Source organism: Ammodytes marinus (assembly GCF_949987685.1).
Source record: "Ammodytes marinus genome assembly, chromosome: 8".
Classification (NCBI taxonomy): Eukaryota; Metazoa; Chordata; class Actinopteri; order Uranoscopiformes; family Ammodytidae; genus Ammodytes; species Ammodytes marinus.
In genome coordinates this window covers 4,509,234-4,535,919 of record NC_137212.1, presented here as the reverse complement: position 1 = coordinate 4,535,919, position 26,686 = coordinate 4,509,234, and the positions used below count along the sequence as shown (strand labels likewise).

Sequence of the window (26,686 nt, the reverse complement as noted above, 5' to 3'; positions counted from 1 at the left end):
GCCCAATCCCGTCAAGACAAGTGGTCCGACTGAGATGTCTGTAGTGTCGTGGTACATTGCTTGCCTCTGAACTCTCTTTTTGGAACCATAAACTTCCCTCCGACGTCGCATGCCGGAGCAGCTCTGCAGGAAAACAACATTAGAAGCTTCTGCTAATGCATCTGTTGTTGTAAATCTATCATATCTCACTACAAACACAAAGACACAGTAGTACTTACAGCGGAGCAGTTCTCAAGACACAGATGCACCCTGCAGTGCAGGTAGATGGACGGAGAGTTGATGAAGGTGAACATCTTGAAGGAGAATCGGGCTGCAAGGGAGGCGCCATTCTGAAGAATCTCCACTGAACCATCTGCTGGATTAGGACAGCTGGAAGACAAGGTTACAATGTTATTAGACTGTACTACCGGGTTAGTTTAGAAAGCCCCGTTTTTCAAACTTTGATAATCAACAAGACATTATGTGAAGACGAGGCGAAGCTTCAATAGCTTGTTTACCCGTTAATAATTAGATCCCAGCGGACAGAGTTGTTGGCGATGTTGACCGGTGTGGCCCAACAAGAGTCCAGTTTGATGGACATCTGACTTGCATCAAGATCTTCAGTCAGCACCTCCACAAACACTGGCTTGGAGATTTCCTTTTCAGTGTTATTGTCACTGAAAAGGGGGTTGATGAAGCCAGAATCCTGGTAGGGTCTCATCCTCAAACGATAGTTTGCATCGCCAGATGGAAGTGTTTTGGTCACAATGCTACAAAAAACATAACACAAATACTGTGACCACACTTAAAGAATTATGGTTTTACAACATGATATATACAAAGCGCCTAGAATATTTGATACATTCACATTTCCTCCGTTAGAACAGGGTGGTTTTGGTTGGGTTGAAGGGTATGTCTGTTAGTCATTAATATTATTGTGATATTATTGTCCCTGTTAATATGGAGCCCCAATGCCATAGAAAAAGTATGCACAAACTGATGTGCAGATCTAGCACTGGTAAATATACTGTTATTGGAATACTTAAATTGTCTACGATGAACTTTCAGATGATGGTTAAGTTAGGTCATTTATAAACATCTGTAGAAAAATTAGACTAACTTATTTCATTTTAAAGTTCCTTGTAGGTGATTTAAAAATTGAAAACCGACTATCATTACATACATTGCATTCACCATGACATATCACTGTGGACAGAGGGCACTATACTTAAAAAAACATATATTGATGACTTAGTTAGTAACCTCTAATTTAAGAAATAGATTAAATAAAATAGAGGGGACAGTATTTTCACCTCTCTACAGGGTTTATGCCCACAGAGAAATCCAGGGACTGGTTCAGAGGGTATGCACATTGGAAAGGCAGATTTATGTCCCTCCTGCGGCTGATTGGAGCCATTCCGGGATCCACGTGACCCAGGATGGAGTTCTCATAGATCAAATGGGTTCCATTGCTCTTGAAAAGAAAAATACAAAATAAAATAAGTTGATTATTGTTACTATATTTCTTATGAAGATCATTTAAATCTGAAATCCTTTTCAGTCTGAGTTGATAAACATTAAGGAATGTACCATGAGAACTGTCCCACACAGCTGGTCACCATTGTTAAAGTGGAACAGCAGTCGTCCGTCCTGGAGTTGTCCCTTGCAGGAATCATTTTTGAGGTGTAGGGCGCTAGTGTGAAAGCCGTCTTCAAACAGCTGGCAGCGCGACACAGATATATTGGCTGAACTTCCGGCACAAGTCAGGATCGAATCTATGAAAATAAATACAAATAAAGCTTATGTTATGGTTATAGGTGCAATTATCGATGTCTGGAAGGTGTTGCTTGTAGTGACAAACCCACAGAGAACAGAGTTGTGAAGTGAAAGGTTGCTTAACATAGGCTTAAATTTGACCATCAGTTTAAGTTATTTAAACATCATTTCTGAGAAATCATGTCTGTTCAATACCCATGAACATTGGCTGACATTGCTTTGGATAGGAAATTATATTTTTACCAGAATGCACCTGCCAGTAATCTAAAGAAACAAAAGCAGGGTTTTAGGAGAAGCTGCACTCACCGTAGGTCTCATTGTTTGGCACTGTATGGTCCTCATCACATAAGCAGTCGTAAACACCGTCCTTCTCACCACAATGCTCAAACTCTGTGCAGTACAGTCCTTCACAGGGGTCTGACTCAGCAATGGGAATAGTGGAGAAAGGATAAGACAGATACAGGAAAATGAACAGAAGACATTTTTCTACCATAAAATTGACAATTGGAATCCTTAATTACATCAAGATTTATTTTCATGTTCAGCGTCTATACCATTAGATCAATGCAAAAATACAACATAACTGGACATGATGTAAATTGTGTAATGTAATAGCAAAACTCATAATCAAAGACTTTAGGTTGTGGCTGTCAGTTTATAGTTAATAATTAGTTATTTTCAACATTGAGTGTGGGAAGATTCCATGTACTGTGCAATTCCTAGTAAATTTGAAAATCCTGAAGTAGTAACTGTTACCAGCAAATGATTATGACATTGTTGATTGTCCAGCCAAATGTACAAATGAAAGCTAAGAGGTCATCCAAACGTAGGCCTACCTGTAGTCGTCTGAGGAGCCACAGTGGCTGAAAAACAAACGCATAAATGTAATTGGGTAGGTTGTGGCTTTTTAGTCTCATTACTTATTGTCTAAATGTTACATGTGAAATTCCTATGTACTGTGCAAATATTTAATTATTTTTAAAATGAAACAATGAACGCTAAGATATTATCAAAGTTAACTTAGCCTACTTGTCGTCTGAGAAGTCACACTGCCTGTGAAAAAATAAATTCATATATTGGATGAAAATCTTGGACTCCTCAATAGACAAAGTCTGAATTTGCATACAATCATAAAAAAAACTTAATATCATTTAATCAGATTGAATGAAAGACTTACTTATCATCACCAGAAACAGAACAGTCAACATGATTAGATTTGCCATTCTCCAAAACCCAAATTAAGATCCTGCTGACAAATTATAATAACTTAAATTAAATTACAATAAAACAAATAAGCACGCAAACTATCAAAAAAAATAGAAATACCCCATTAAGGCTGCTGCTGTATAATTATTGAAGAATCTTAAAGCAAATGTATGTGCAAGCTAAATCTTGGAAAGCTAAGAAATCGTTTTAAAAGATTGTTTATCTTGAATCTAGACTCATAGAAAACAAATCATTCGTTATACTTAGGAGGGGGAGGGGGGGGGATTCAATCAATATGCTCTTATAACAAATATAACTTTTACATGTCAAGCAGACTGTATACTGTAAACATTACCTTTGTCATTATAACTTATATCTCTGAATTATAATATTAATAAAAATGAAATGTTGAGAATTGCTTCTCAAAATATTATTTATTTTAACTATGATTAATAGTGCAATGTGCAGAATGTTATTCTCACTATTGTCTCCAATCAAATGAAAATTATTAAATTAAGGTGTAAATATAATTCAGTTAGAAATAATCACTATTGTTCTTTAAAAAAACATCATCATTATATAGAAAATAACTTAAATAATGTCTGACTACGTAGATTAAATTAAAATGTGTTAATTACCTGTTCGTTGTACTTCTTTGTTCCTGTGCCTCCTGCCTCTGTTGAACTGCAGGTCGGTATCAAAGCTTTATACAGTGAAAGTTGACACAGTGCCATAAACATGCTGTTTAACCAGTTACAGGCGCAGAAAAAAACAAGAAATTCATGTCTTCAAAGGTTAAACATGGGAAATGGGTTTTTTGAAATGTTTTAATGGTGTGATGTGTAAAGTCTATGTTAATTTCAATGTGAAACCATGCAGTATTGGGTGGTAGTTAAACTTGAGTTTGCAGAAGCTTGCTGAACGTTCAACTACATTTGCATACTGATGTATTTAGATACTTCTTGCCATTGTTTGTGTAATCAACTACTGAAAGTACAAACTACAAACGAGTGGGCCATACAGGGAAAGAAAGTCATTTTTATTGTACCATTGATTTTCTAATGTAACCCCCATTGACGAGCCCCAGACAAAAATGTGACATTCCTTCCAATGTTGTCCTTGTATTACAGACAGGTTTACATTTGATTTGTTATTTATTTACAAATATAATTGTTGGTTCATGTCTTACCTGAGAAAAAAAATTAACACTTCTCAGTTTCTGCAGTGAACTAAGTGGAATTTTCTGCTGTCATATAACTTTTCTGAATTATATTTTGTGATAATTTTATTTATTTGTACATTATCAATTTGATAATTTTGATCAAGTTATTCTTTCAAAGTAGGCTACCAACACTGAGAGCATCACATTTGATCGTGGGAGGAACGTAAGAAATTCATGTGGTTTTTCTGTAAGGACATTCAGGTGTATAAATATCTGGATTCTTCTTCATAACAACTGAACCAAACCTTCCATTGTGCATTGAGAACAATGGCAATGATCAGGCAATTTTCACTTGTGTGTTGACGTTCTTAAGTTATTTATTATCTCTAACCAGAAGGCCAAGTTTCAGCACCACGCCCGAAAGCAACGACCGCAAGATGTGACGTCCTATTCTGTCTAACCAGTCAGATGGATTTTATTATAATTTATCATAAAATCGTAAATTGAAAGTATCTTATTTATTTATTGTATTTTATAATTTTGTGGAAAGTCCCCTTCAATTAGTGAAATGAGCAGTTTAGCCTATGGCTTATTTACTTTTTGAGGTGACGTGAAACGCATGTTAATCGCATAGTTAAAAATAAACTCAAGTTGTTGCCAAAGTGCTGTCAAACTAGTTTCTTTGATGTACTCCGATAACATTAGGAATTTATTTTTTAATATACACCCTGTTACACCCCACACACATCACAGTGCCTAAGAATCTTTAATTTTCTAATTGATGCGGGAGTGGCAGGTGTGGGACACTCCTAAACCCCTGATATAAATAATTTCTGTCATCGGTATTCAGCTCATGCAAAGGATTGTTGATTTAATAAACACAATGGCAATGAGTAGCTCTGTGTGCTGTAAAGCAGGTCAACTGGCCTGAAGCACTGCTCACTTCCATGCTTATTTCTCTTCGTGCTCTAGCTTTGCTCAATGATGTCAAGACTACCGTAATTTTCGGACTATAAACCGCAACTTTCTCCCCATTTTTCGACCCTGTTATTACACAGCACAGTATATGTTCTGTATTGCACTAAATGGTAACACTTGAATACGTTATGCAAATATGCAACTTGTTTGTTGAAATGTTGATAAATTGGAGCTTCCTCAAGCAGCCATCTCTTTCCCGACAATCCCCTCTGCGCACAAACTCTTACATATGGTAATTAAACATTATAACACCTGCGGCTTATAGTCCAGTGCGGCTCATAGTGCGGAAAATACGGCACTGGTCTGACTGAGATTTCTGTAGTGTTGTGGTACATTACGTCCCTCCAACATCGCATGTTGAAGCAGGGCTGCAGGAAAACAACATTAGAAGCTTCTGCTAATGCATCTGTTGTTAATCTATCATATCTCACACCAAACACAAAGACACAGTAATACTTACAGTGGAGCAGTCGTTGTGTTCCAAAAGACACAGGTGCACCTTGCAGTGCAGGTAGATGGACGAAGAGTTGATGAAGGTGAACATCTTGAAGGAGAATCGGGCTGCAAGGGGGTTGCCATTATGAAGAATCTCCACTGAATCATCTGCTGGATTAGGACAGCTGGAAGACAAGGTTACAATGTTGATTCATCTTCATACATTTTTCATCCATCTACCTGAACCGCAAGGTGCACCTGTGTCTTTTGTAGTGAGATTAGATATATAATAACAACAACAGGTGCATTAGCGGAAGCCTCTCATGTTGCTTTCCTGCAGCAATGCTCCCCTGGTTCCAAAACGGGAGTTCAGAGGGACGTAACATACCACGACACTACAGACATCTCAGTCAGACCACTCGTCTTGACGGCATTGGGCAAAGCTAGAGGACAAAGAGAAGTAAGCATGGATGTCAGCAATGCTTCAAGCCAGTTGACCTCCGTGGTGATCCTGCTAGTCAGTTTGCTGACTGCCACAACTCTGACCTAAAGAGATCCAAGATCAGCACACACAAGTACACAGAGGGATAAATACATTTAACACAACAACATATTGATGAGCCAGCAGTAGCTAACCCCCTCTGCATTGATTTGGGAATGGGCATTTATTATTAAAAATGGTCATGATCTATATTGTGATTCACTTAAAAAGTGTAATGAGTTAATGATTACAGAATATTTGGAAATACATCTTGTAACTTCCTCCAGATTTTATATTCTCTCTTAGAGGCCTCCTCTACAGTTGTGGCAGTTTTTCATTATAACATTAGAGGGCAGCATATAATCAAATACACATCTGGCTATGATGTCATGAAGCTTATGTGTGCTGCTCACCTTTTGAATTCAGTATATTGTTCATTGGTTGTGTCCTCTGGGCTTTTGATGTTATATTTTATTATCATTAAGGTGAGACAGTGCAGGTGAAAAGGGCTTAGTTTCTCAAATGTAGATATTGTCATGAAACCTTTAACAGTTGATTACTTACAATAAAACAATTATTTTTTGCATAAAAATTATTTCATACATTTTTGAATACATGTGCAAATGTAGCTATATCCAAATAAGTATGCGTAAATTTGCATATATATAAACAGACGCACACAAATTAAATCAATCATTTGTATAATTGTGAACATGAAAATTATTAATTAAGTATATTTAATATATCCTGTGATTCTTTGGGTGATTCTCATCAATGAAACTTTCTCAGATAAAAAGTTACCGTTTACAACGAAGTTTAAAAGTAAAAATAAAGTTTGGAATGTGGATCATATTTGTTGCCAAGGATCTTTTGTACACAATCCCAGTCGTGATCACACATTTATGTAGAAAATGTTTAACAACTTTCTATTGTACAATGTAGAGAGTTCTGTGGAAGAATCTGCAACTCATCAATAAAGGCACAGTATAATGCAAAATTCAGTTCAACTGAGTGGTGCCCTGTTGTAAGTTAGAAATAACACTTTTTGTAGCACTTTAATTAGGATTTCATAAAAACATTTATTATAACTATTAATTTGAATTGACTTCAATCTAAAGAGGCCTGTTTGTGCAGGTAATACACAACAGACATATTTGTGTGGAGGGGCTGCTGGAAATGGGCAAATAAATAACACAGGGCATTATTTGTTTTTGCTTTATTATTATATATATATATTAACAGGGGAGGTGACATGTTTAAAACAAAATGCTTGTATTTATAACACTTTTTTGACGTTAAGAACAGTTTTTTAGATTGGAATCCAGGTCAGGTAAAGACAGTCATTGACCACCTTTTTAAAAATTCCGAGCACATCAAACATCTTACAAAAGAGAACTTAAATAGCTTCACATTAATACTAGAACAGATTATAACAAAAAAGTGTTTAAAAGGACTGTATAATAGGATAGGTAGTTAATGATGACTGCCGTTGCTAGGCGCAGCTCGTCTGGGGGCAAAGCCTTTGAAGGAGCAAGAAAAGGAGTGGTGTATTTGCTGTGCAGGTTTCTCTCTCTCTCCCTCTCTCTCTCTCCCTGACACACATTATCACTATCAGTGTGAAATCATTAGACAATAAACATTTCTTTTTTGTACATTTTTGATAATTTTGTTGGAGAAAAATAAATAACTAACAAAGGCCTTGTTGCCTGTGAGCTGTGACATCTCTTTGGTTATGGTCCTGACCCTGTTTACATGCGAAAACATTTCTTTAATGCTCTCTCTTCCACCTTCAACCTGCAACAAGGCAGCCATGCAGGAAATTCAACTCTCCGCTCTTGCCAGTGAGTTACACCTCAAGAGACGGTAGCGCAATGCCAGCGACTAAACAAGTTAAACTATGTCGGTTTAGCTGACCACAAAGGAACAGAACCTGCACAGCAAAACTTATTTTCTCCACAACAGACTGGATAACTTTCAGCACTGCAACATGGCGCACACACAACACATCTGGTATTGTTAACTCAGCTGGGCTTAGCTTAACATTAGGGCACATAGTTGAGTTTAAGACTGTTACCTGAAAATGTCCTTGTACGGATTTGGACTGTTTTATTTGCTGTTGTGGTGTTTCATGCGAGGTCACTAAGTATCCTCTGTTAAGTCGATGTTAGCTTTGCTTCATTTACAGCGAGTATAATTACAAACAAAGTAATAACTATTCTGTAAGCAATCTTACCATCATCTTTATAACTTGGTACCTTCTCATTCTATGATCACAAACACGTACAACAACAGTTTTAGATATACATTTCCTTTATTCACAGAGCTCAAAAAAGCTCCTTTCTTTGTTACATTTTTTACATTTGTAAATAAAGATTTGTGTTTTATTATGTTGGCTTTCTTAATGGTGCACAAAAAAGAATGTTGGTAACCTGTTCTGTGTAAAAGAACACACAACTTAACCTACTAGCTTTTGTTAAAATTTGATGTGTTTAATAAGATATTGCATATTTTGTGTTCTCTGTGTTTCATTTATTCTATGTAAACCTGCTGAGATAAGAACACTGAGCCTTTTGTTTAGAAGTTCAGATAATGTTCAATGTCTCTTTTCCTCCCTAACTGTTGCAAATTAGAAGCATGCTGTTATCCAGGCACCTACCACATTCTTTATACCACATAACAATACTTTTGAGAAGATTCTGTTGGCCTTCTCACAAGATAAAAATGTCCAATTAGCTTGCGAGAAGTCCAACTCATTTGACTACTGTGGTCGGCCCAGCCCGAAAGAGGTTTTTATTCTATGTTTGTAATGATTTAGACACACTGTGCGCTGAAGTACTTTATGTGACCAGAAATAAATTCATAATTTTGAGACCAGCAGAACATTCTCCATCTATTTTCCTTGGGCATCCACTTTCAAAAGATCGGGTATTTTCTAACACTTTTAATACGGTGATTTGGTTATAGTTGTTGATTTAATTATTAATCAGATTCATTCATAGTTTGTACATTTTATGAGACTGATTTATATGATAAGCTACCAATTTTCTCAGTAGAACTGATTAATGATAAATGAATATCTTTTTTTACTTTCTTGATGGCTGGAAATAGAGGATACACCCTGTATGTCCTCTAATTGTATGTAATACAACTAGAGCTGCAACGATTAATCGACAAATCGATTATTAATCGAGTATTAAATTAATCTGCAACTATTTTGATAATCGATTAATCGGTTTTTTTTAAATGTCCAAATTCTCTGATTTCAGCTTCTCAAATGTGAATATTTTCTGGTTTCTTTAATCCTATTATGACAGTAAACTGAAATATCTGTGTTTTGGACCTAATAATACATTTGAGGACGTCAACATGGGCTTTGCAAAATTGATCAACATTTTTCACTATTTTCTGACATTTTACGGACCAAAACACTAGTCGATTAATAATCGATTAATCGAGAAAATAATAGACAGATTAATCGATTATCATAATTATTATCATTATCATTAATCGATTATTGCAGCCCTAAATACAACTTAAATGAAAACTTAAATGTGTGAATTCCCAACACATATTTTAACTTTACAGTAAGTAGCAGATAATGTAATTGTATTTTCTTAATGAAGGTATTGAACAAATGTATGTTAACATTTTTGGGATGAGGTGCAGGGATAAAACTTGAGATTATAAACATCTTGTATTTGATTTAAGTGTTCTTTGTAACGATAATTTGCATTAAAATGTGCCTGTATTGATATTTTGAATATTATTCCACAGAACCCTCGACTTTGTACAAAAGAAAATGGTTAATACCGTACACATCAATGTTTGGAAAGGACTGGGATTGTGTACAAAAGATCCTTGGCAGCAAATATGATCCATATTCCACACTTTATTTAAAATTTTAAACTGCATTATACACAGTAACTTTTTATGAGTTTCATTGACAAGAATCACCCAAAGAATCAGAGGATATATTTTCTATAGTTCATTTATCATTTTCATATTCATCAAATAGAAAGTATTGATTTAAGGATAATATAGTATCACATCAGAAACCCTGGGATACAACCGATAAAAACAATACTGAATTGAGAAAGTTGAGCAGCACACAAAAGTTTCATGAAATCAGAGACAAATGTGTATTTGATTATATGCTGCCCTCTAATGTTATAAAGACAACTGCCACAACTGTAGAGGAGGCCTATAAGAGTGGAATTCAAATCAAGATGAATTTACATCATATATTTCGAAATATTCTGTTATCATTAACTCATTAGACTTTTTAATTGTATCACAATATAGATTATAACCATTATTAATAATACATGCCCATTCCCAAATCAATGCAAAGGGATTTAGCTACTGCTGGCTGATTAATATGTTTTTGTGTTAAATGTATTTATCCCTCTGTTTAGTTGTGTGTGCTGATCTTGGATCTCTTCAGGTCAGAGTTGTGGCAGTCAGCAAACTGACTAGCAGGATCCCCAAGGAGGTCAACTGGCCTGAAGTACTGCTCCCTTTCCATGCCGAGTTATCTTCGTGCTATAGCATTGCCCAATCCCGTCGAGACAAGTGGTCCGACTGAGATGTCTGTAGTGTCGTGGTACATTGCTTGCCTCTGAAATCTCTTTTTGGAACCATAAACTTCTCTCCGACGTCGCATTCCGGGGCAGCTCTGCAGGAAAACAACATTAGAAGCTTCTGCTAATGCACCTGTTGTTGTAAATCTATCATATCTCCCTACAAACACAAAGACACAGTAGTACTTACAGTGGAGCAGTTGTTCACAAGACACAGGTGCACCTTGCAGTGCAGGTAGATGGATGAAGAGTTGATGAAGGTGAACATCTTGAAGGAGAATCGGGCTGCAAGGGAGGCGCCATTCTTAAGAATCACCACTGTACCATCGTCTGGATTAGGACAGCTGGAAGACAAGGTTACAATGTTATTAGACTGTACTACCGGGTTAGTTTGTAAGACAGGATACGTGGAGTACGTAGAGAGCCCCGTTTTTCAAACTTTGATAATCAACAAGGCATTATGTGAAGACGAGGTGAAGCTTCAGTAGCTTGTTTACCCGTTAATAATGAGATCCCAGCGGACAGAGTGGTTGGCGATGTCGACCGGTGTGGCCCAACAAGAGTCCAGGAAGATGGACATCTGACTTGCATCAAGATCTTCAGTCAGCACCTCCACAAACACTGGCTTGGAGATCTCCTTTTCAGTGTTATTGTCACTGAAAAGGGGTTTGGTGAAGCCAGAATCCTGGTAGGGTCTCATCCTCAAACGATAGTTTGCATCGCCAGATGGAAGTGTTTTGGTCACAATGCTACAAAAAACATAACACAAATACTGTGACTACACTTTAAGAATAATGAACTGACAGGTTTTTGGTCATTTTAAAGATCAAGAGTTATTCATTGATAAATACTTTACAGTTAAAAATAGTGGATGCAACGGTAATACAACATGATATATACAAAGCGCCTAGAATATTTGATGCATTCACATTTCCCCCGTTAGAACAGGGACCTTTTGCTATTGTTGATTTGAAGGGTATGTCTGTTGGTGATTAATTACACCAGAATTTTGTCTTTGGCTTTATTATTGTCCGTGTTAATATAGAGCCCCAATGCCTTCGAAAAAGTATGCACAAACTGTGATGTGCAGATCTAGCACTGGTAAATATACTGTTATTGGAATACTTAAATTGTCTACGATGAACTTTCAGATGATGGTAAATTTAGGTCATTTATAAACATCTGAAGAAAAATTAGACTAACTTATTTAATTTTAAAGTTCCTTGTAGGGGATTTAAATATTGAAAACCGACTACCATTAAATACATTGCATACACCTTGACATATCACTGTGGACAGAGGGCACTATACATAAAAAAGCATATTTTGATGGGAGTAACCTCTAATTTAAGAAATAGATCAAATAAAATAGAGAGGATAGTATTTTCACCTCTCTACAGGGTCTATGCCCACAGCCATATCCAGGGCCTGGTCCAGAGGGTATGCACATTGGAAACTCAGATGTATGTGCCTTTGGCGGCTGATTGGAGCTTCATTGGGATCCACATTACCATGGATGGAGTTCTCATAGATGAAATGGGTTCCGTTGCTCTTAAAATTAAAATTACAAAATGAAATAAGTTGATTATTTTTGTTGTTTGGCCCATTTCTTATGAAGAATATCTTAATCTGAAATCCCATTCAGTCAGAGTTGATGAACATTATGGAATGTACCTTGAGAACTGTCCCACACAGCTGGTCATCATTGTTGAAGTGGAACAGCAGTCGTCCGTCCTGGAGTTGTCCCTTGCAGGAGTTATCTTTGAGGTGGACGGAGTTAGAGGGAAAGCCATCTTCAAACAACTGGCAGCGCGACACAGATATATTGGCTGAACTTCCGGCACAAGTCAGGATCGAATCTATGAAAGAGAAAGATAAAACTTTATTTAGTTTTTCCAAAGCTTATCTCATGGTTAAAGGTGCAATTATCGATGTCTGGAAGGCGTTGCTTGTAGTGACAAACCCACAGAGAACAGAGTTGTGAAGTGAAAGGTTGCTTAACATAGGCTTAAATTTGACCATCAGTTTAAGTTATTTAAGCATAATTTCTGAGAAATCATGTCTGTTCATTCACATTGCTACAATAGCCATTGGCTAAAAATATAGTTTCCTATCCAAAGCAATGTTGCTTTGGATAGGAAACTATATTTTTACCAGAATGCATCTGCCAGTAATCTTAAGAAACAAAAGCAGGGTTATAGGAGAAGCTGCACTCACCGTAGGTCTCATTGTTTGGCACTTTATGGTCCGCATCACATAAGCAGCCGTAAACACCACAATTCTCACCACAATGCTCATACCCTGTGCAGTACAGTCCTTCACAGGGGTCTGACTCAGCAATGGGAATAGTGGAGAAAGGATAAGACAGATACAGGAAAATTAACAGAATACATTTTTCTACCATAAAATGGACAATTGGAATCCTTAATTACCTCAAGATTTATTTTCATGTTCAGCGTCTATACCATTAGACCAATGCAAAAATACAACATAACTGGACATGGTGTAAATTGGGTAATGTAATAGCAAAACTCATAATCAAAGACTTTAGGTTGTGGCTGTCAGTTTATTGTTAATAAATAGTTATTTTCAAAATATAGTTAGAGCATGGGAAGATTCCATGTACTGTGCAATTCCTAGTAAATTTGAAATTCCCAATGTTAATGTTACCAACAACAGATTATGACATTGTTGATTGTCCAGCCAAATGTACAAATCAAAGCTAAGAGGTTATCCAAATGTAGGCCTACCTGTAGTCGTCTGAGGCGCCACAGTGGCTGAAAAACAAACGCATAAATATAATTGGGTAGGTCGTGGCTTTTTAGTCTCAATACTTAATTATTGTCTACATCTAGATGTTACATGTGAAATTCCTTTGTACTGTACATATATTTCAAGCCTTTGAAATGAAACAATGAAAGTTAAGAGGTTATCAAAGTTCACTTAGCCTACTTGTCGTTGGAGGTTCTGTCAAAAAACAAACACATATAATTGGATTAAAATCTGAGACTCCAAACATCAATGTAGAAGTCTTTAGGTCGTGGATTCTACTGTCTATACTCAGTTAATTTGTACATCTAGATCTTACATGTGAAATTCCTATGTAGGCTACTATACATATATTTCAAACTTGTCAAATAAACAAATAGATTGAAACTATAACTTTGTAACGTATGAGCGGCAGATAACATATTTTGTCCAAAACTACTCATTCCTACTATCTTACAAGTAATGATACATAACAACAGTGATATTAGCAGTAACCCTGAGGTCATAGGTAAAATCCTCAAGTAGTACTTGTTACCAACAACTGATTATAACATTGTTGATTGTCCAGCCAAATGTACAAATGAAAGCTAAGAGGTTATCCAAACTTAATCCTACCTGGAGTTGTCGTAAATCTGGGGCCTGAAAAACAAATGCATAAATATAATTGTGTAGGTTGTGGCTTTTAGTCTCAATACTTAGTTAATTTTTATATCTAGATGTTACATGTGAAATTCCTATGTGCTGTACATATATTTCAACCCTTTGAAATGAAACAAAGTAATCATACAACAGTGATATTAGCAGTAAGCCACAGGTCATAGGTAAAATCCTGAAGTAGTACTTGTTACCAACAACTGATTATGACATTGTTGATTGTCCAGCCAAATGTACAAATGAAAGCTAAGAGGTTATCCAAATGTAGGCCTACCTGTAGTCGTCTGAGGCACAGTGGCTGAAAAACAAACGCATAAATATAATTGGGTAGGTTGTGGCTTTTTAGTCTCAATACTTAATTATTGTCTACATCTAGATGTTACATGTGAAATTCCTTTGTACTGTACATATATTTCAAGCCTTTGAAATGAAACAATGAAAGTTAAGAGGTTATCAAAGTTCACTTAGCCTACTTGTCGTCGGAGCTTCTGTTAAAAAACAAACACATATAATTGGATTAAAATCTGAGACTCCAAACATCAATGTACAAGACTTTAGGTTGTGGATTTTAGTCTCTATACTTAGTTAATTTGTATATCTAGATGTTACATGTGACATTCGTATGTAGGCTACTATACATATATTTCAAACCGGTCAAATAAACAAATAGATTGAAACTATAACTTTGTAATGTATGAGCTGCTTATAACATATTTTGTCCAAAACTACAAATTTTTACTATCTAACAAGTAATGATACATAACAACAGTGATATTAGCAGTAACCCTGAGGTCATAGGTAAAATCCTCAAGTAGTACTTGTTACCAACAACTGATTATAACATTGTTGATTGTCCAGCCAAATGTACAAATGGAAGCTAAGAGTTTATCCAAACTTAAGCCTACCTGTAGTTGTCTGAGGTCCGGGGCCTGAAAAACAAATGCATAAATATAATTGTGTAGGTTGTGGCTTTTAGTCTCAATACTTAGTTAATTTTTATATCTAGATGTTACATGTGAAATTCCTATGTGCTGTACATATATTTCAAACCTTTGAAATGAAACAAAGTAATCATACAACAGTGATATTAGCAGTAACCCACAGGTCATAGGTAAAATCCTGAAGTAGTACTTGTTACCAACAACTGATTATGACATTGTTGATTGTCCAGCCAAATGTACAAATGAAAGCTAAGAGGTTATCCAAATGTAGGCCTACCTGTAGTTGTCTGAGTAGCCACAGTGGCTGAAAAACAAACGCATACATATATTTGGGTAGGTCGTGGCTTTTTAGACTCAATACTTATTTATTGTCTACATCTAGATGTTACATGTGAAATTCCTTTGTACTGGACATATATTTCAAGCCTTTGAAATGAAACAATGAAAGTTAAGAGGTTATCAAAGTTCACTTAGCCTACTTGTCGTCGGAGGTTCTGTCAAAAAACAAACACATATAATTGGATTAAAATCTGAGACTCCAAACATCAATGTACAAGACTTTAGATTGTGGATTTTAGTCTCTATACTTAGTTAATTTGTATATCTAGATGTTACATGTGACATTCATATGTAGGCTACTATACATATATTTCAAACCAGTCAAATAAACAAATAGATTGAAACTATAACTTTGTAACGTATGAGCTGCAGATAACATATTTTGTCCAAACCTACTCATTCCTACTATCTAACAAGTAATGATACATAACAACAGTGATATTAGCAGTAACCCTGAGGTCATGGGTAAAATCCTCACGTAGTACTTGTTACCAACAACTGATTATAACATTGTTGATTGTCCAGCCAAATGTACAAATGAAAGCTAAGAGGTTATCCAAACTTAAGCCTACCTGTAGTTGTCGTAGGTCCGGGGCCTGAAAAACAAATGCATAAATATAATTGTGTAGGTTGTGGCTTTTAGTCTCAATACTTAGTTCATTTTTATATCTAGATGTTACATGTGAAATTCCTATGTGCTGTACATATATTTCAACCCTTTGAAATGAAACAAAGTAATCATACAACAGTGATATTAGCAGTAAGCCACAGGTCATAGGTAAAATCCTGAAGTAGTACTTGTTACCAACAACTGATTATGACATTGTTGATTGTCCAGCCAAATGTACAAATGAAAGCTAAGAGGTTATCCAAATGTAGGCCTACCTGTAGTCGTCTGAGGCACAGTGGCTGAAAAACAAACGCATAAATATAATTGGGTAGGTTGTGGCTTTTTAGTCTCAATACTTAATTATTGTCTACATCTAGATGTTACATGTGAAATTCCTTTGTACTGTACATATATTTCAAGCCTTTGAAATGAAACAATGAAAGTTAAGAGGTTATCAAAGTTCACTTAGCCTACTTGTCGTCGGAGCTTCTGTTAAAAAACAAACACATATAATTGGATTAAAATCTGAGACTCCAAACATCAATGTACAAGACTTTAGGTTGTGGATTTTAGTCTCTATACTTAGTTAATTTGTATATCTAGATGTTACATGTGACATTCGTATGTAGGCTACTATACATATATTTCAAACCGGTCAAATAAACAAATAGATTGAAACTATAACTTTGTAATGTATGAGCTGCTTATAACATATTTTGTCCAAAACTACAAATTTTTACTATCTAACAAGTAATGATACATAACAACAGTGATATTAGCAGTAACCCTGAGGTCATAGGTAAAATCCTCAAGTAGTACTTGTTACCAACAACTGATTATAACATTGTTGATTGTCCAGCCAAATGTACAAATGGAAGCTAAGAGTTTATCCAAACTTAAGCCTACCTGTAGTTGTCTGAGGTCCGGGGCCTGAAAAACAAATGCATAAATATAATTGTGTAGGTTGTGGCTTTTAGTCTCAATACTTAGTTCATTTTTATATCTAGATGTTACATGTGAAATTCCTATGTGCTGTACATATATTTCAAACCTTTGAAATGAAACAAAGTAATCATACAACAGTGATATTAGCAGTAACCCACAGGTCATAGGTAAAATCCTGAAGTAGTACTTGTTACCAACAACTGATTATGACATTGTTGATTGTCCAGCCAAATGTACAAATGAAAGCTAAGAGGTTATCCAAATGTAGGCCTACCTGTAGTTGTCTGAGTAGCCACAGTGGCTGAAAAACAAACGCATACATATATTTGGGTAGGTCGTGGCTTTTTAGACTCAATACTTATTTATTGTCTACATCTAGATGTTACATGTGAAATTCCTTTGTACTGGACATATATTTCAAGCCTTTGAAATGAAACAATGAAAGTTAAGAGGTTATCAAAGTTCACTTAGCCTACTTGTCGTCGGAGGTTCTGTCAAAAAACAAACACATATAATTGGATTAAAATCTGAGACTCCAAACATCAATGTACAAGACTTTAGATTGTGGATTTTAGTCTCTATACTTAGTTAATTTGTATATCTAGATGTTACATGTGACATTCATATGTAGGCTACTATACATATATTTCAAACCAGTCAAATAAACAAATAGATTGAAACTATAACTTTGTAACGTATGAGCTGCAGATAACATATTTTGTCCAAACCTACTCATTCCTACTATCTAACAAGTAATGATACATAACAACAGTGATATTAGCAGTAACCCTGAGGTCATGGGTAAAATCCTCACGTAGTACTTGTTACCAACAACTGATTATAACATTGTTGATTGTCCAGCCAAATGTACAAATGAAAGCTAAGAGGTTATCCAAACTTAAGCCTACCTGTAGTTGTCGTAGGTCCGGGGCCTGAAAAACAAATGCATAAATATAATTGTGTAGGTTGTGGCTTTTAGTCTCAATACTTAGTTCATTTTTATATCTAGATGTTACATGTGAAATTCTTATGTACTGTACATATATTTCAAACCTTTGAAATGAAACAAAGTAATCATACAACAGTGATATTAGCAGTAACCCAGAGGTCATAGGTAAAATCCTGAAGTAGTAAATGTTACCAACAACAGATTATGACATTGTTGATTGTCCAGCCAAATGTACAAATGAAAACTAAAAGGTTATCCAAACTTGGGCCTACCTGTAGTTGTCTGAGGCGCCACAGTGGCTGAAAAACAAACGCATAAATATAATTGGGTAGGTCGTGGCTTTTTAGTCTCAATACTTATTGTCTAGATGTTACATGGGAAATTCCTATGTACTGTGCAACTATTTCATTTGTTTTTAAATGAAACAATGAACGCTAAGATATTATCAAAGTTAACTTAGCCTACTTGTTGACTGAGAAGTCACGCTGCCTATGAAAAAACAAACGCATATTGGATGAAAATCTTAGGGTGTATTCACACATGCCGTGTTTAGTTCGGTTGAAACGAACTCAGATGCACTTCTGCCTTCGGTGCGCATCTTTCAGGCAGGTGTGAATACAGCAATCGCACTTGGGTGCGGACCAAACAAACGCTCCGAGACCCAGCTGAAGAGGTAGTCTCGCTGCGTTTCCAAACGCACTCTGCTGCAGTTCGTTTGTGGTGTGAATTTGTTCGGACTCGATCCGACCCAAATGCAGGAGGCACTGTGCCTTTTCTTTCTTTTCTTTTTTAATAAATAGCCGTCAGCTTCACATTATGGGAAAGTGTTGTTGTCGCCATTGTTAGGAAGATTAGTTGTGGTTTGACCGGGAGCCCAGAACAATATAAATGCTGAATGTGTTCAGCGATCAGATGAAGGAGAGGGGAGCGTCTCTCGCACAGTGCCAACAGGTTCACGCTGCGCAAGAAGTGTGTGTTTTTATTTTGCTTCCCATGTACGGGACCGTCAATACTATCCCCGTGTCAGTTTGGAGCTGAACTGCGCCGACCCAGCTGATACACAGCTTAATCAGCTGAGTGTCAGCTTGAGCCTATTCTTCTCGTGTGACGCGCGTCCAGCACCAAAAATACAGTAAAAATTATGTTTCACATCGTAGGCTACAAGCCACATAACGTGGCATTGACATAAGGCTACACATTATGACCATATGAAACAACAATAATTTGATGTTTTTCCTCTTTATTTATAGGTTAGATGTAGGCCCTTTTATTATTTTTAGCCCCATATTATATCAATGATATATATTTCGCAGTTTAAACTTTGTGCTTCCTGTTTCTCTCCACCCCAGAATGTCTGTCCAATGAATGAATGACCTCAGATCACGTGTGGTTTTGCTTCGTAATGCTGGTTCACTTGCAGAAGGGGCAATATGAAAGTGGACCACACCAAACAAAAAAAATCAAAACTCTATTTGGTCTGGACCAAAGCAAGTGAACTAGCGGACTTTCCCAGTGTGAATACACCCTTAGACTCCTCAATAGACAAAGTCTGAATTTGCATACAAGAAAAAACGTAATAGTATTTAATCAGATTGAATGAAATACTTACTTATCATCACCAGAAACAGAACAGTCAACATGATTAGATTTGCCATTCTCCAAAGCCCAAATTAAGATCCTGTTGACAAATTATAATAACTTAAATTAAACTAAAATTAAACAAATAAAAACACAAAGAATACAACAAATACAAATACCCCTCACTAAGGGTGCAAACAAATCATTCTTTATATTTTCTTTAAATAGTGCAAAGTGCAGAATGTTATCCATACAATTGTCTCCAATAAAATAAAAATGATTAAATTACGTTATATAATTCAGTTAGAAATAATCACTATTGTTCTTTAATTAACATCATCATTATGTTGAACAGCACTTCATTAAATAATGTCTGACTAAAAAGATTAGATTACAATGTTCTTATTACCTGTTCAGATGCACTTCTTTGTTCTTATGCCTCCTGTCTCTATTGAACTGCATGTCCGTACCAAAGCTTTATACAGTGAAAGCTGGCGCAGTGCCATAAATCAGTTGTTTAACCAGTTACAGTCAAAGAAAAAAAAAATAAAAAATGAACGCGTTAAAATGTGAAAGATGGGAAATGTGTTTTTTGAACATTTTGAATGGTGTGATGGTGTAAAGTCCATGTTAATTTTGATGTGAAACCATGCAGTATTAGTGAGTTTTTTAACTTAAACTTGCAGAAGCTTGCTGAACATTCAAGTACATTTGCATAGTGATTAAAGTATTAAATCACTTCTTACCATTGTTTTGTGTAATTACCTACTGAAACTATAAACACTTTGGGCCATGTAGGGAAAGGAAGTAATTTGTATTGTATAATTAAACCCCCCTTGACAAGCCCCAGATAAAATCAAATTATATTTGTTTACAACAAAATGTGTCATTCCTTCAAATTGAGTCTTTGTGAAAAGTCCAGATGGGGCTGTTTCATTACGGACAAGTTTAGATTTCAATTGATATTTATTTACCAACATCATTTTTGGTTCATGTCTTACCTCTGAAGAAAAAATTTGCACTTTTAAGTTTCTGTAGTAAAGTGGAATTTTCTGCTGTCATGTGACTTTTTAGAATTATATTTTGTTATAATTTGATATCATTTGTACATGATCAATTTGATAATTTTGATCAAGTTATGCTTGCAAAGTAGGTTACCAACACTGAAAGCCTATGGCTTGTTTACTCTTTGAGGTGACGTGAAACGCATGTTAATCGCATTGTTAAAAATAAACTCAAGTTGTTGCCAAAGTACTGTCGATCTAGTTTCTTTGATGTACTCTGATGACATTAGGAATTTGTTTTTTAATATACACCCTGTTACACCCCACACACATCACAGTGCCTAGGAATCTTTAATATTCTAATTGATGCAGGAGTGGTGCAGGTGTGGGACACTCTTAAAATCTCTAAATAAATCATTCCTGTCATCGGTATTCAGCTCATACAAAGGATTGTTGCTTTAATAAACACAATGGCAATGATAAGCTCTGTGTACTAATTTCCAGGACGATTTTTGAGTTGTGGCATGACACTTCAACGACTGAACCAGCAACAAAGAATACAAGAAGTAAAAATACATTTTAATTTAAATAAAGAATGCAAACATTTAGACAAGACTATTTTCAAATTTCAGAAAGTTTTGAAGTCATCTTACTCTTGCCCCTTCATTGAGTAAGGATGTATAAAAAGGTCAAGAGAAGAGGTTTATTTGTCAAATAATCAACACTTACAGCAGCAGTCATTGGCAATTCAATTCTTAAGCCCGAGACACAAACACAAAATTAGCACCGAATGAAGCCAAAAGATGTCTTCTTTGTGTGTGTGCACCGAATGCTTTAGGACTATTAGCACGCCGAAATGTTGATGGAAGAATAATAAATAATTAAATAATACTTGAGAACATGACACAGTATCTAAAATTGTATAATATATTGTATGACAAACTGTAAAGTAGACTCCATAATAGAGATGCAAATGACTTTCAGTTGTCACTTGAGATACGATAGATAGATAGATAGATAGATAGATAGATAGATAGATAGATAGATAGATAGATAGATAGATAGATAGATAGATAGATAGATAGATAGATAGATAGATAGATAGATAGATAGATAGATAGATAGATAGATAGATAGATAGATAGATAGATAGATATATAGATAGATAGATAGATAGATAGATAGATAGATAGATAGATAGATAGATAGATATTGGAATCCAGTGTCATTCTACTGATTTGTTTTTGTGATTTCCATTCACGCTACTGGCACAGTATTAGGAAACTCCTAATACCAGAGGCTAATTATATCATCTGTCATCTGTCATCAAAGCATGCAGGAATTTTTATATATGTTTTCTCTTCGTGCGAGCCTTTGCCATATCCGCACGTCGCACACGCCACCGATGGTTAGGACAGTCACGCAGCTTACAGCTAGGAATGTATGCCGAAAGTTCCACAGCTCAGGATTTAAAGCCATGAATTGATGAACTTGTGTCTAAGAAAATATGTCAGTTTTCTGAGAGCAGTAAATAGGCCAATCTATGTGGCTAAATAGCATGCTAATATTGATGAGTGATTTTGTCAAGTGTCTAAGAATGAATGCTAACATTATCTGGTTTCTAACTTTTGCCTTAAGTTACAAAAAAGCTAACTAGCTAAAGTTAGCTAGCTCCTGATAGCCCACCCCTTTTGTTTACAATGGTGGCTTGGAATCACATTACCAATGTAAAGTGTCATAAATAGTTCACACTGGTGCTGAGTCAAGATTCCTAAAAAAACTAAAACAAAACTCGATATGTTTTGAATGTGCATAAAGTTTTGAAAAATCCAGGAGAATAAATATTGTGGTTTAATCCAGAATACCTGAGAGCCTTACTGCATTATATTCCTAATAATTGTCTCCCCAGGAACCTGAATGTTGTCTTTTCCTTAACAAAAATAAATACATTTCCACCATAAATTGATGCAGAAAAGTCACAGATAGGTGGATAAAAACCTATGCAGGAAATTAAGTGTTTGACGCTCACAAATTTATGGGGGAGGACCCCCATACCTCCCACCTATAATTTGTCCCCCAAAATGTTGAAACAAAAACTATCTTATGCCCCTGTATGTACGCAGATTATATACCTAGATATGTTGTTTTATTTTTGGATTAAAAAGAAGGCAGTAAATGTCTGCGATTATCATGTCGTAGAGTGGCCCTTTGTGAAAATGAGTTTGACATCCCTGCCCTGAGGTCTTCACTTCTTCTGAGTTGTGACATGACATTTTACCAGCTGAACCAGTAGCAAAAATACAAGAAAGAAAAATATATTATAAATTAAATTAGAAATTAAACTTGTAAACAAGATAATTTTGATATTTCTTCACCAGAATTTCATATCTAGTGTCATTCTACTGATTTGTTATTTTGTGATTTCCATTGACGCTCCTGGCACAGTAGTAGGACACTCCTAATACCATAGGCTAATTATATCATCTGTCCTCAGCGCATGCAGGAATTTGTTGAATGAAAAACCTAATCCTACTCTTGCCCCTACATAGAGTGAGAATATACTATATGAGCAGGTTTAGTGAATAGTGAAGAGAGCAACACCTGAGACACGCACACAAAAGTAGTGCAAGGACACAGTGCAGATAAAAGGTGTGGAGATAAGGGGCACCATACACAGTGAATATAAAGTGAAATTAGAATGCAAACAAAAAATAAATAAATCCAGACTAAATAGAATACTGTACTGAATACATAAGGCATTTTCTCGGGTCTGGGTCGTTCCAGCGCAATGAGTGCACTTTGAGGGAATTTTGGGTCTTTAGTTGTAATATTAATAGTAAAGATTAATAGGTCATATATGCCTATCTTCTGTGTCTGTCTCACAGACTCTAGGTCAGCCTTGGAGCCTGTCAGGAGACACTTAGGTCAGTTGTATAGATAAAGTCTCATCTCCTTCTACTCCAGAATGTTATGTTTCACTGTGTTCAGCTCTGAACAAAAACATTGGTACACTTGGTGCCCGAGCCGGGGAGGTGTTAGTGATAGCGCGGGGTTAAGACACAGCTCTAAGCATGAGTTTGTCAGAATCGACGTGCACGTCACGAGAGTTGCAGTCCGGTTCTCCTTGGCCAAGTCTGTAATAAATATTGCTTCATAATTCATCCAAGTCTCCTGAAATATTCTTCCACCTGAGTTGACCTCCAACGTTAACAGATGTTCCTTCACATGCACTATAACTATTTCTGGTGGCGTCTCCCACAGCAGTTTGTGTACTGTCCCGAGTCCTTGTTATGTCACGCATGGGCAGGTGCGCACGCCGGACGCACAGAATGAAGCCAAACGATGTGTTTTTGTGTGAGTGCACAGAACGCTTTTGGACTAGTAAGGAATAATATTAATAATATACCGAGATAATGTACAGTGTGCATTACTGCAGGCCTATATACATATAATAATACTTGAGAACGTGACACAGTATCTAAAATTGTATAATATTTTATGACAAACTGTTATGTAGACTCCATAATAGATATGCAAATGACTTTTAGTTGTCACTTGAAATACTATAGATAGATAGATAGATAGATAGATAGATAGATAGATAGATAGATAGATAGATAGATAGATAGATAGATAGATAGATAGATAGATAGATAGATAGATAGATAGATAGATAGATAGATAGATAGATAGATAGATAGATAGATAGATATTTGAATCCAGTTTCATTCTACTGATTTGTTTTGTTGTTGTGATTTCCATTGACGCTCCTGGCACAGTATTAGGAAACTCCTAATACCGTAGGCTAATTATATCATCTGTCATCTGTCCTCAGCGCATGCACAGGAATTTGTTGAATAAAAAACAAGCTTAACAAGGTATAGTTTACCTGACGACACCCTCAGGGCTTCACTTCTTCTGAGTTGTGACATGACACTTTACCAGCTGAACCAGTAGCAAAAATACAAGAAAGAAAAATATATTATAAATTAAATTAGAAATTAAACTTGTAAACAAGAACGTTTTGATATTTCTTCACCGGAATTTCATATCTAGTGGGTAAAGTCTGTAGTGCACAGTGACATTTAGTTGATAGATATTGTACAATTGAGTTACTGTATATGGGTACCGGCTATAGCCTTTCCCCCTCTGTAGCAAGTATGAGCAGTAAATTAACATTTTGTACATATATGTTTTGTTGCTACAACACACGACGCACAAGCCCTTAAAAGAACCCAGTCTAAAAGTAATTGAAATAAATAATTTCTGTAATCAGAGCACAACAAGAATCCTGAGGTATACCAATGTGATAGAGATACCCACTATGTGTAAAGCCATGTCATTCTGCTAATGAACGTATAAGTTAGTCCAAGAATATTATAAAATCATCTTGTATTCAAGTTACGGGATAGATAGATAGATAGATAGATAGATAGATAGATAGATAGATAGATAGATAGATAGATAGATAGATAGATAGATAGATAGATAGATAGATAGATAGATAGATAGATAGATAGATAGATAGATAGATAGATAGATAGATAGATAGATAGATTTGTATCCAGTTTCATTCTACTGATTTGTTTAGTTGTTGTGATTTCCATTGACGCTCCTGGCACAGTATTAGGAAACTCCTAATACCGTAGGCTAATTATATAATCTGTCATCTGTCCTCAGCGCATGCACAGGAATTTGTTGAATAAAAAACAAGCTTAACAAGGTATAGTTTACCTGACGACACCCTGAGGGCGTCACTTCTTCTGAGTTGTGACATGACACTTTACCAGCTGAACCAGTAGCAAAAATATAAGAAAGAAAAATATATTATAAATTAAATTATAAATTAAACTTGTAAACAAGGACATTTTGTTATTTCTTCACCAGAATTTCATATCTAGTGGGTCAATTCAGTAGTGTACAGTGAAATTTAGTTGATAGATGATGTAGTAGCCGGATGTTTCCCATGGTGACAAAGACAAAGGCGAGGCTGGACTCTTTAAATCAATGTTCCAAGTTTATTTCAGAGGTTCCAACAGACAAAACAGAGGACTTCATGGTAGCATGAGCAGGGGGGCTGTCCCCCAAAGGCTAGCTGTACACGCCTGTGAGCAGTCTTTATATCAAACCTTGGCCTGATGGTACTCCCTAAAATAGGCATATGGTTTCATATCACAGGTCCCAGCAACAGTTGATGTTTATCTATTAAAAGATTGTTCTCGTCTCTCACAGTGACCTCTAACATTTAAAGGCCTTACACGGTCAGCAAACTCTTGATATTATAGGGGCTATTCAAATCTACCACAATGACTAGATATATAGTTGAGTTATGTATATGGGTACTGGCTATAGCCTTTTCTCTAATGAGCAAGTATGAGCAGTAAATTAATGTATATGTTTTGTTGCTACAACACACGCGCACGCCCTCAAAAGAACCCAGTCTCAAAGTAATTGAAAGAAATAATGACTTAAATCAGAGCATGCCATGTTTAAAGCCATGTAATTCTGAAATGAACGTGTAAATTAGTCCAAGAATAATGAATAGATAGAAAGATAGAACAAACGCATACATATAATTGAATGGAAATCTGGGAATGTTATCATCAATAGACAAAGTCTGTTATTGAATTGACATAATAGAATCAGATTTAATAAAATACTTACTTACTAAGGATTTTAAGTTTTTGCAATGAACTCTGGCATTTTCTGCTGTCATGTAACTTTATTGTATTATTATTTTGTTATAATTCCATATGATTTGTACATAATCAACATGATTGTCATTGTTATCAAGCTATGCTTTCAAAGTAGGCTACCAACACTGAAAGCATCACATTCGGAGGGAGGGAACATAAAATACATTAGAAATTCATGTGGTTTTTCTGTAAGGACATTCAGGTGTATAAATATCTGGATGCTTCTTCATAACAACTGAACCAAACCTTCCATTGTGCATTGAGAACAATGGCAATTATCAGGCGATGTCAACCTGTGTGTTGACGTTCTTTGTTGTAAATTATTCATTACCTCTAATGAAAAGGTGTTGTTTCAATCACACCCAAAAGCACAAACCCGATATGTGAAAATTATCATGATCAATTTGTGTAATTATTTTATTTCATAATTTAATGGAAAGTCCTCTTCAATAAACTGTACAGTTAAATGAGCGCAGTTTAGCCTATGTGGCTTATTTCCAGCTGTAGTCCACGGCCTGTTATCAATAGGCCCCCGGACATATAGTTAAGTTTTTAGTCTATACAATAATCCTGCATTACAATCCAACTTCACAAAGGTTTTTAT

General features: G+C 35.7%; 2 protein-coding genes across 2 annotated transcripts; both read right to left on the bottom strand.

Annotated features, from left to right (window-relative positions):
• Positions 1–493: 493 nt before the first annotated feature.
• LOC307253953 (pancreatic secretory granule membrane major glycoprotein GP2-like) lies at positions 494–8,256 on the bottom strand (the record flags this gene model as incomplete). Its single annotated transcript, XM_080032176.1, has 7 exons — positions 494–749; positions 1,293–1,453; positions 1,570–1,754; positions 2,062–2,176; positions 5,562–5,721; positions 5,925–6,082; positions 8,251–8,256. The coding sequence occupies 7 exons, from the start codon at positions 8,254–8,256 to the stop codon at positions 494–496; spliced, it is 1,041 nt and encodes a 346-aa protein (XP_079888302.1).
• A 1,740-nt stretch (positions 8,257–9,996) lies between these two features.
• Positions 9,997–19,468, bottom strand: LOC307254090 (pancreatic secretory granule membrane major glycoprotein GP2-like). Its single transcript, XM_080032335.1, has 23 exons — positions 19,414–19,468; positions 18,077–18,103; positions 17,764–17,787; positions 17,332–17,346; positions 17,130–17,156; positions 16,817–16,840; positions 16,385–16,399; positions 16,186–16,209; positions 15,873–15,896; positions 15,441–15,455; positions 15,239–15,265; positions 14,926–14,949; positions 14,494–14,508; positions 14,295–14,318; positions 13,982–14,005; positions 13,550–13,564; positions 13,348–13,374; positions 12,815–12,925; positions 12,272–12,456; positions 11,988–12,148; positions 11,095–11,346; positions 10,788–10,941; positions 9,997–10,692 (listed from the first exon to the last, which is right to left on the bottom strand). The coding sequence occupies exons 1-23, from the start codon at positions 19,457–19,459 to the stop codon at positions 10,549–10,551; spliced, it is 1,404 nt and encodes a 467-aa protein (XP_079888461.1). The 5' UTR covers positions 19,460–19,468; the 3' UTR covers positions 9,997–10,548.
• Positions 19,469–26,686: the final 7,218 nt, after the last annotated feature.

Coding starts and splice junctions, on each gene's coding strand:
- LOC307254090 (XM_080032335.1), bottom strand. CDS start 19,459: ATGGCAAATCTAATCATGTTGACTGTTCTGTTTCTGGTGATGATAA. Junction 16,841..17,129: donor GGCTACTCAGACAACTACAG/GTAGGCCTACAT, acceptor TTTGTTTTTCAG/GCCCCGGACCTCAGACAACT. Junction 14,006..14,294: donor TGTGCCTCAGACGACTACAG/GTAGGCCTACAT, acceptor TTTGTTTTTCAG/GCCCCAGATTTACGACAACT.